Genomic DNA, 10,751 nt, shown 5'->3' with positions numbered 1-10,751 from the left:
GGGTAGAGGCACCACACAGAGGGAAAAAGGTGACAGGTTCCTAAATATGGACTTCCCTATTTTACATTTTGCTCAGAGAGAACACGGAGATATTTTTTATTTAAAGGGGATAGGATAGGGTAGACATGTGGCAGAGGCAGTTGGGAGGAAGATGGGAGCGTTCCCTGTGGAAAAAAATCACTCAAATCTCTTTGCCCAGCTGATGGCTGTTGCTTATTTTATTTTTCGTCCAAGGGAAGTGGTGTTGGACGGAGGTAGAGAAGACAGCAGTACAGTAGAAATGACCTAAAGGGATGCCCCTTCGGCAGAATGCCCTTAGATGCCATGTTGCCTTTCAGTTGGGTGCTATGAGTGCACCTACACTTCGGGGGCTTCACTTTCTCACCTTACAATTACTAAAACAGATCAAAGGCTGGAGGTTAACACCTGGTTATTAAGAGGCATGATCCGATGGTATGGACAGTCACCTCATACAAGTCTTTAAAACAAGGTTCGTGAGGAGCTGGATTTGTCAGCATGTCATATGAATTTTTTAAAAAACATAGAGTAGAATGTAAGCAATACACTTCAAGTCATTAAAGACTAGACACTCCTTATATCCTATCGCCTCTGGTATCTTAGTCCTTAAAATGTTTAGTGATCCTTGCCTTGTAATTCTTGACACAAATATATAATGATCATATTGGGTCAGGGTGACTCCTTTCTTTGACCCCCGTTTAGTGAATCCATGGATGGGCTCTGAACCTGTTAAATGTGTATGCAAAACTGAGTGAATTACTAATGTCTTTTTTTCCTCAAAAGTGAGTTTATGGTTTTTTGTCAGATTCTCAAAAGGGCCTGTGATCCAGAACAGGTTCTGAACCATTGCTCACATAGAGCTGATTTGTATTAATGAATGAGGCATAGTGGGAGGGTAAAAGAAATGGCATAGTCCAGTTTTGCCAGTGGAACCCAGTATTTTCCTGTGCCCTGGGGCATCTCCTAATACTGATCCTAAAATGCTCCTGTCTCTGAGGACCTGGGACAAGGATGCCTTACAAAGAAAGGGCTGGCCATTTTGCTCTATTCATAGGAACATAAGCAAGAGAAGTACATTCTAGGCAAAGAGGGAAGGCTGCTCTGAGCAGAAGGGAGGTAGGGGCTGGGCTGCTCAAGTCATACCCACTCTAAGAAGCCCAGTGAGCAAAATGACCCTATTTTTGGCTCCATTTGGGCCCAGGACTCTAAGGAGCTATGATTCACCCAGTTTTTCCTAAGCAAGTGGAACAGTCATTAAACTAGACTGTTGCAGCTAACTTCCTCTTGCCTCTCTGGTTAATTCCACCAACTGTGGTTGAGAAATGTGTGTTAAGGAAAACCCAGAATCTAAGCATTAAAGAGAAAATATCCCACTTCCATCCTCTTTGCTTTTCTCCCTCCCTAACCCCAAACTGCTCTTACATACAAGGTAATTTTTAAATGATAAGATTGGTATTAACACATCATCAACAAAGAGAAACAATGACCAACTCATCAACTAATGGATGCTAGAATACTTATGCAAGTTCTGGAGTTGGAGAGTCTTAGGGCAGACACCTTTCCAGAAATGGGAGGAAAACCAACCAGAAAGCTCATTACCCTGCAACAGCTGAATAGCTAAGCCACAGCCATTTCCCCTAAAGTTCTGTTTAGGGGAATGAGATCCACAAGAATAACTCTGCCCCCTTGATGAGGCAGTCAAGGTCAAACAAGAGTGGTGATAACAACCTGCAAGCACTGTGACTCCTGCCTTAATTTCCCAGCACTTAAAACAAGACCAAAAAATCCACTAAGCACAAAGCTTCTATATGTACCTTGCTTGAAATCAGTAAGAAACAGCTCACCTCACTGAGGGTGTCTCTTTCTCTCTCCACTTTGGCAAAAAGAATCTGTGGCCCACAGATTCAGACCTAGACTTAAATATCCACAGTTGTCTTGATCTCAGTGATACTGGGGAAGGCTTTATACCTCAACTCCCACAACTTGACCCTTTCCACTAGGGCTCCCTTGATCACTCAGCTTACTTACTATCTTGAAACAAAACAAAAAAATCCTTACAATCCCCACTACCCTCATCCCCAGAACATAGCCCCTAGAAAATCTAGCTTATACAGTTTGCACTTTGCATGCTCTCTTCAAAGACCCTGCACACAGATACACAGACACATAAAGACACTGTCAAGAGGAAAGGGGTCTGTTCAAGGGGATAAAGTATTTTTCTTCTGTGTGGGCCTGGGTTACTTGGGGGTATAAGGTCCATCTCTTAGCACTGTAGTGTGGTGTCTCAGCTGGATATATGTATATGCAGGGTGAAGGGAGCAGGAACAGGGGTGAGAAGGTTATTGTTTCTGTTTTCAGCAGGTTGGGTGAGAGGTGTGGATGTATATTCAGATGATCGGTGTAAGGATGATGGGCCCACACAAGAATGAGGTCTGCCCCTCAGCTTTCATCTGGATAAAAAAGGGGGCTCTGGGTGCCTGATCACTATCTCTTTCCTGTTTCCTCGTTACTCTCTAACCCAGTGTTCACCAGTATGTTTCATGGAGTCACCAGTTCTGTGGGATGTGAGATAAAAAGGATACCGAAGTCAAATAAATTTAGGAAACACTGCATTAAAAGAGGCTTAACCATTTGCTCTACTGCATAAATTTTCAGAGCCTTTAATATGCCAATATGGTCTTTCTCTTCATATATATATATATAGAGAGAGAGAGAGAGAGAGGGAGAGAGAGAGAGAATAGTTATGTTATGGAAGGGTGATACTCAAAATATTTAACGACTGGTATGGCATAAGCTCCAACCAACCAATCCAAGCAGTTTGGGCCTTAGCCAAAAACTGCTGGTACCACTGTACCCTGGAGAATGGGCTCAGGCTGAATATCAGCCCATGCAGTAGGCACTGTTTCCCAAAAGTTTTGCCCAAAGAACTCTACTTTATGTGGCATCTCATAGAACTGGTGAGAAATACTCTGGCCAATGCTGGAACCTCCTCTTTCTAGGGATGGACTGGGACTCATGACTCTGGCCACGGGGGTGCAGGAGAGGGTCAGCTCTGGCAGAGACTCCTGGTAGCACCGGTTGAAAGATGTGACCACAGCTGCAACAGAAACAGATTTCAAAAGACAGATGTCCCTCTGTCCCAGCTGCTCCGGGGACTCTGTCCCTGGTGGGTCAGCAGGTGCCTGTCCAGGTGGTGTTTACGGCCGAAGCTCTTCTCACAGCGCGGGCACTGGAAGGGCTTCTCCCCGGTGTGCGTCAGCCAGTGTCTCACCAGGTGGTGCCGTCGGCCAAAGCTCTTCCCACACTCAGTGCACACGTGGCACTTTGGCACTGGCGGAGCGCGCTGCCGCTTCCGAGCCCCAGGGCTCTCTCCAATCTCTTGGCCCTTGCAGGGTTTGCCTTCTGCGTGTACTCTCTGGTGGCTGGCCAGATGGGAGTTGCATCGGAAATTCTTGCCACACTCAGAGCACTTGCTGGGCTTGTCATGTAGGTGGGTTTTCTGGTGTCGGATCAGGTGATGTCTTCTCCCAAAGCTCTTCTCACACTTGAGGCAGCTGTAGGGCCTCTCCCCAGTGTGTGTTTGCTGGTGCCTGGCAAGGTGGGAGCCCCACACAAACTGTTTCCCACACTGGGGGCATGTGTGCGGTCTTAACAGGGAATCCATTTCTGTGCTACACAGAAGGTTTGAGAAGCTATCTTCCTGAAGAAACGGTGGGCCAAGGAGCATGCCTCTGGAGCTCCTGGGCATGGAATCCCAGCTCTCATCCTGCTCTGGGTTCCAGAGAACAGTATCTTCAGACACACTAGATAACATTCTGGGAGGTTCTGCTTCTAGTTCAGGGGTATCCCCTTCGTGCTCACTTCCATCTCCTGTGGAGAAGGGAAAATACCGACCCCAAGAGGGGAGTCACAAGGGAGTACCCCAGGACCTGAGTCATAGGTGAGGTTGTATGATGCCTATTAGGGCCTAAACCTCACCCCATAAAGGCTGAGAGAACAGATTTTAATGTTGTATAAGACAGTGCAAGAGGTACAGAGGTTAAAAGCCTAGCCTTAGGAGACAGATACCCAATTTTGAATCTCAGCTTTCCCACTTAACTTCAGTAGGCTTTCCTTTCTTCTTCTGTAAAATGGGCATCATTATAAGATAGATGTTATAATACAGATAGGATAGTACCTGCATATAGTAAGCACTAGTAAATGGTCTATGCTATTGTTGTTATTTATTACTGTTATTTATTTAGCACTTAAAAAAAAACTATTAATCACCATCTTCCTGCCTAAGCATAGATGGAGAGAGTTAAGAAATGTGCTATAATCATCACTGGCTGGGTGACCACCTGTCAGCACTAGAGACATTGTGGAAGGCATTTCCACAATGGGTGGCAGGTTGAACAACAACAACAATGAACATTTATTGAGTGCTTATTATGTGGCTGGTACTGTTCTACTATGGTTACATATTTAAATCTCACAATAATTTATAGATGAGGAACCCAAAGATAAGTTAATTACTTTTCCAAGGTTCCACAGGTATGATCCTGGATTCAGATCCACAAAAGTTTAGCCCCAGAGCCTGCCCTCTAAACCATTGTGTTACACCGTCTTGCTTTTGAAGAAAAAGATCTCTAAACCTTTCAGTACTATAACTCTCTGAGGCAGAGGAGGGATTAGAGGGACATGTAATGATGAAACTCCAAAAGGGGTGAAGGCCGTGGCTGAGTGTATTCTACGTCATTACCTGTATATGTGACCTTCAGAATGTCCCTCTCTTCTAAGTCCTGGGGGTCAGGAACCCATTGTTCTTCCCCTCCTTCTAGTTGAGAAAGCATATCCAGTTTGGGGATTGGAAATCCTGCCCATGGGAAAGGAAAACAGAGATGTCAATTAGTTCAACCGTAATTCTCATTTCTGAAAAAAGCTGTTTCCTAGATTATTCCCTGGAACTCTATAGATAGAAAAGGCCAGGGGACTTCCTTGGTGGTACAGCGGTTAAGACTCCATGCTCCCAAGGCAGGGGGCCCGGGTTCGATCCCTGGTCAGGGAACTAGATCCCGCGTGCCGCAGCTAAGACCCAGCGCAACCACATCAGTAGAGAAATATTAGAAAAAAAAAAGACAGAAGGCCAGATACAAGCCTTTCCCTCTTCCCCCCTCCCGTTTCTGTTCAGTCCCTCTTCTTTCTTTCAGAAAATCATACTTTCTTCCCAATGAGTGTTCTCTTCCACTCAAAGTTCAAATACTTCCAGTCCAACTGTCTTTTCTGGTCATAACTTCACTTAATTAGCCCTACTGCAGCTGTCTCACCACCTACACTCCCATCTTTCCCTAGGTGGTTTCTGAGTTTCCAAGGACTCAGTTCCATCTCTTAGGTGTCCTTCTCTCTGCTTTGAAAGAACCTCCCAATTCCCAACCAAGAAGAGCCTAAAGTTCTCTTCTCTAATAATTCACATCATTTTGTTGTTTTTAAAAATATGACACTTTACTTCCTTTCCCTTTGAATTAACTCTAGCGTTCTTTCTCTAGTGGAAGCCTAGACAGATTCTCTGCCTAGAAAAGAACCCCAAATAGACGCTCTCCAACAGCCCTGGAGCAGATGACTCCATTCTCCCAGAGTACAGTCATTTAGTGGCTGGGGAAGGTCATGCTTACTTAGAGAGACCACTATCCCACAGTTTTCCTGCATGACGTATTCTCCATAAAAGTCTGTCTGAGAAGGGTCCAGGCTCCGCCACTCCTCCTGAGAGAAACACAGTGACACATCCTTGATGGTTACCAGGCCCTGAAACAAAATGTAGCATCATCTGTCAGCAGCTGTTCCTTAAGGAAAATGGGTTCTCAGTATAAAAGGCTGAGGTAGTAGTAGAGGGGAGAGGGCAAGAGAGTGTCTAGAAAAAGAACTGCCCAGAGGTCCCTGGGCAGGGCACATGGTTTTGGTGAAGAGGAAATGAGGAAAGGGGTAAAGGTAATGGTCCGTGAATGAGCAAGGATAACGGCTGTAGAGGAGTTTCCCAAATTGGAACCATGAGAAGTTGGAGGCACCACAAACTCTTTGGTCCCTCTGTTTAAGTTACAGGTGTCTGCCCAGTCTCTTCTCACCGGCCTTATTCTTTTCCTTGTAGAAACTGTGTACTAGCTGCTCCTTTCTCCACTTGACCTTTCCTTTCCCATCAGCACAAGAGAATATAGATAAAATATTCTTTCTTGCCCCCTTCCCCTATTATGCCATATCCTTATCTTTTAAGGCAGCATAGTGTGGCAGTTAGGAGCCCAGATTCTGGAGCCAAATGACTCCTAGCTCTGCCACGTATTAGCAGTATGACCTTATACAAGTGCCTTAATCTTTTCCTGTCCAATTTTCTCATCTGTAAAATGGGGATAACTGAGTTTCTCTCAGGGTAAAATGAGTTACTATACATAAAGCACTCAGACAACAGCAAGCATGGTAAGCACTTTGGGAGTATGGATACTACTACTACTATTATTACTGTCTTCCCATGGCTCTCCCCTTGCCTTCTGAATCTAAACCTGTTTTCTCTCTCTGGCTCTGCCCCTTTTTACATCTTTCTATCTTCTATTCTTTTCCATAAATGCTCTATCATCCACCCAATCCTGTCTACTTTATGTTCTTCCAAGCTTCCTTCAGGTCCTCTTTTCCTAATCTTTCCAGGTTTATTTCTTAAAGGACATTAATGAATTGTTCTTAAATTCCCCCTGTGGATAGCACAGCCATCCATTAAAAAACAAAACAAAACACCTAACCTCTAGGAATTCCCTTCTTCTCATCATGCCTCCATTCATTTTTTAAAAGGGTATTATGAGCCCCTTGGAAAGGGATAGAATCTGTTCAGACATAAAATGGACATACCATTAGTGGTCATGTGAAATGACAAATCAATGGAATGACGCAAAGGCTGTAGAAAGGCAGCGTTGAGAAAACCCTGAGAGAGGCCAAGGGAAGAACACAGCCCACCTGTGATCCAGCTGCAAGAAGTGCAGCTGCCATCTCCCAATCTCCGGTGCTCCCTTCCTGGGGAATGGCAGGAACCCAGGGAGCCGACTGAGCTGGGAGGGGAGAGAGGAACCATTAGAGCTGGAGCATCCATCCTTTCCCAATTAGAGCCTGGGCCCTATTTTAGAGGGGCTTAAGGGTCACATTTTTGTTTTCTATATTTTTACCCATTGGTAAGACTCAAATGCATAAATGTAGTAGAAAAGACTCTCCCTCAAAATATCCTGAAAGGGTACTGAGTGGTTGTTAGTAGAGCATTTATCTCATCCATTTCTACTCGACTAGCTGTGGTTTGAATTTATATTATTTGAATGTAATTTTCATCTTGTAAAGTGCATTTTACTGAGTGTGTTTTCCAACAGCAGTCACTGTTTCTGTCACTTCCTTTGTCTCCCATATTTGTTACCACTAACCATGTAGCGTGTGGAGGGAGTGATTATGCAAGAAACGGGAGAAGCCCAGTTACATGGTTTGCAGAATCCAGGTGTTCATTATATTAATATTTCTGTGACCAGAGCCCATAAGTTCCTTGTATTTCTGTGACCTAGTCCTGGTACTGACTATGCTGTTCAGTCAGTCCATGGCAATTTGGGGATTTTTAACTCTACTTTTTCAACAGAGATTAGAAGACTATTCTCTGCACTGTGCTTCCCACACACACCCCCTCCGGGCTCTCACCCTTCTCCTGAAGCGACTGTGGCTCCTCTTCAAGGCCACAGCACAGGTGCTCCAGTGGCCCTGGTGCTGTTCTCCATGGCCCCTCTTCCTGGCTTCCCCTTTCCACCTGGGGCTCCACTCCATCCAGCTGAACACTCATTGATTCCCATCCTGTCCCCAGGGCTGCTGTCTGTTCTGAAAGCATTTTTGCTACAAACCCAAATTGTGACCTGGAACAAATTCATATCAGTTATGCCCATGAAAATGGAAAGGGGTGATATTCCTAAGGGAGTTATGGAGAACAGCCCAGGGAGAAAAGATGACACTGGATAGGAGGAGCTTGATGAAAGATGAACTTTAAAAGCTTGATGTGTTCCAATCAATTGAACCTGAGCCAGAAAAGAGCAGGTGCTACATAGCAAAGTCACAAATGTTTATTTTGGGGCTGGAAGAACGTCATTAAAAAAAAAAAAAAGAACAATCCTGGAAATTCAAAAGCTATCAATTAATTTCAACAACTGAAAATACTTAACTGGAAATTTCAACCACTGAATGTAAGCAATCTGGAAATATGCAGGATGGGATGCAAACAGACTTGCACTCAATAAAAACAGATGTAATTACACATAAGATTTTCTGCCACAAATCCCATTCTCATCAGTTAGTCTAGAATGAAATGATTACTATACGTAGAAGTCCTAGTCAAAGGGTGTATTTTTTATGAGGCTGTACCAAATGGTGCCTTACTTAGGACAAGCCTCAACAAACAGACATATAACTTGTCACTCTGTTGTAGAAAAAGAGAACTGGTAGTAAATATGGTAGAAAGATCAATAACTTGGAAAGCAGGTATAAGACTCTAAAGCAACCCTAAAAGATAAGAGAAACTGTTGGTCAGTTAATGTCTGATTGAGAAAAGAAAAAAAGAACAGAAAGGGTTTGGACTAGGTAGAAAAAGGGGAAGCAGGTGCTGCTAACATGACCCTGGGGTGAATTAACAGCCCTGTGATTTAAGACACAAGAAAGAACCTGAGACACAGGATAGAACCAGTCAGATCTCATTATAAAAACGTATTCAATTTTAAAGAAGCGTATGGTGAAGCCAGAGTATGTTCCATCAGAAGAAACAAAAGTGAAGAAAGGGATGGGAAATACGTACATTGGGGGAAAGTTCAAAACAATGGACATAATCTTCTCTTGACTAGGAAAGAAGGCTGATGAATGATGCTGCCAATGAATAAAAAGAGAGATGTTTTCTATCTCTATGTAGATCTCTTCTCTTGATTGCAAGAGAAGAGATTTAGGTTAGATTAAAAAAAAATTCCTAATAATCCTGCAGTGCATGGGACCTGGTTGAAGGCTTTTTGCTCTGGACATCTTAGGAGCAGGACAGGTTGTGTTGTGATAGCGGTCTCCCTGCCTTACAGCAGGGAAATAGTCTATGAGACTGTGAAGAGTCCCTTTTTGCTTGGCAACATCATATTTTTGTGATTCTTACTCAATGCCCAAGCAGTCAGAGCCAGTGAAAGTCTTCCACAAACAGGTCAGAACCTTGGTAACTGTTCTGGCTCACTCGTATCCATCCAAAAACATTTGCAAGAATCCAGGAGCCCAGGATAGGTAATGACAACTGTCAAGTTGTTCATTTTCTTGCCTATTTGTCTTCGACAAAAGAGGTAGGTGGGAACTCTAAGCTCAATGCACAGGAAGGGAACAAATTTCCCTTTCATCTCAGAAGTCCAGAGATGTCCCAGGGCCTCATGGGAGCATCCTGGACTGATTCCCAGCTTACAAGGTTTCCTTTTCAGAGACTTCTCATGAGAAAGGAAAATTCCCAATAAAGCAATAAAGGGAAAGTTCCATTTTAGCTTTTTCCTCTGACTTCCAGCCCCTGTATTCACTTCACTTTTAACATGTAAAGCATGGATTCCCCCTCTTCACCAGATGTCTTCCTCATTCTCTAGCTCCGTTGGAAAGTCCTCCTTCAGGACTTTACCTCTAGGTAAATATCTGGACACCTGAGACCCACTTCTCCATCTCTCCAGCAGCAGAGTCCCTTGATAGGAAGCCTCTTTCGCAGGCCAGATGTGAGCCTCTCCAGACCACTGACAGAAAACCTGTGGAAGTGCTAGCAGAAATATCAGCAAAGGAGGGGACAGGTACTTGTCCTCAGACTGCATTTGCTAAAATATATGCTCTCTCACAGCCAGCACCTGGGCAGTTAAGGTGTCAGCCCTAACCTGGTTTCTCCCGGCTCCAGGATGATCCCAGGCCTACTGGAGTCGGGGTTCTAAGACTTTCACTTCCCGCTTTTCCTCACATATCTGGGGGGCATGGCACCTGTAGAAGTTGGTTTCTGCAGCGAATGTTGTTGGATAGAGAAAGGGCCATGCTACCGAAATGAGTAGTCCAAGGACACAGGGACAGTCGCGCTGTCAGAGAAGCCTGGCCCCTGCCCCGGGCGGGGCGTGGGCGGGACGGGCGCCCGCTCCGGAGTAAGGTTGCTTCTTCCCTCCTTGTCACAGTGCCCCTGGAGAGGGTCAGATTTCAGAGAACCCGAGAGAGGCAGAGCTGGAGCAGGGGAAGTGAGGTCAGAAAACAGGTTTCTCGTGAACTGGGGCATGAGCAAGTGAAGAAAAAGGAGCCGCGGGGTGACCTGCGCGCGGTGACAGCGGCGGGAACCCGCGGGGCCTGACAGCGACGATGTGGGGACGGGGAGACAGGAGAGGGGCGAGCACAGAATGTCAGTGTGGCCGACCCCCGCCCCCCAGAATGGCAGCGACCCAGAGGCCGCGACGACCCTCCTCCCCGCCCCCACGGGTGACCGGCCCCACTCACCGCCCCGGGAAGCCAGGCGTCCCTCCCTCCAGCCGCGACTCCCTCCGCCCGGCCCCACTCACCCCGGTCGTCTTGGCCTGCAGCCCGGTGCCTCCCTCCCGGGCGCCGCCTGCCCCTCCCCTCCGCCCTCGCTTCCTCGGAGCCGGCGGCCGAGGAGCCAGCGACAGGCGGAGACGGCGGCCCGGCGGGCGCGGGCGGGGCGGGCACAGGAAATCCCCGCCCGCTTC

The 10,751-nt window shown here is 46.0% G+C and overlaps 1 protein-coding gene across 3 annotated transcripts; it reads right to left on the bottom strand.

The window, feature by feature from the left end:
- Positions 1-188: 188 nt before the first annotated feature.
- ZNF641 (zinc finger protein 641) lies at positions 189-10,739 on the bottom strand. 3 transcript variants are annotated; one of them, XM_082421446.1, is made up of 6 exons: positions 10,587-10,739; positions 7,708-7,916; positions 6,991-7,082; positions 5,670-5,799; positions 4,760-4,873; positions 189-3,888 (listed from the first exon to the last, which is right to left on the bottom strand). In XM_082421446.1, exons 2-6 carry the CDS (start codon positions 7,889-7,891, stop codon positions 3,134-3,136), a joined length of 1,275 nt encoding a protein of 424 aa, XP_082277572.1. In that variant the 5' UTR covers positions 7,892-7,916; positions 10,587-10,739; the 3' UTR covers positions 189-3,133. The 3 variants fall into 3 exon arrangements, with proteins under 3 accessions (XP_082277572.1, XP_082277571.1, XP_082277570.1); XM_082421445.1 differs by having other exon boundaries at positions 5,670-5,757; positions 10,587-10,715; XM_082421444.1 differs by having other exon boundaries at positions 10,525-10,588.
- Positions 10,740-10,751: the final 12 nt, after the last annotated feature.

This window comes from Balaenoptera physalus (genome assembly GCF_965194825.1).
Source record: "Balaenoptera physalus genome assembly, chromosome: 13".
Taxonomy (NCBI): Eukaryota; Metazoa; Chordata; class Mammalia; order Artiodactyla; family Balaenopteridae; genus Balaenoptera; species Balaenoptera physalus.
The sequence above is the reverse complement of the archived record's forward strand: the minus strand, read 5'-3'. Positions and strand labels throughout refer to the sequence as shown.

Coding starts and splice junctions, on each gene's coding strand:
- ZNF641 (XM_082421446.1), bottom strand. CDS start 7,891: ATGCTTTCAGAACAGACAGCAGCCCTGGGGACAGGATGGGAATCAATG. Junction 7,083..7,707: donor ACAGTCGCTTCAGGAGAAGG/GTGAGAGCCCGG, acceptor CTCCCCTCCCAG/CTCAGTCGGCTCCCTGGGTT. Junction 4,874..5,669: donor TGGGATAGTGGTCTCTCTAA/GTAAGCATGACC, acceptor TCCCATGGGCAG/GATTTCCAATCCCCAAACTG.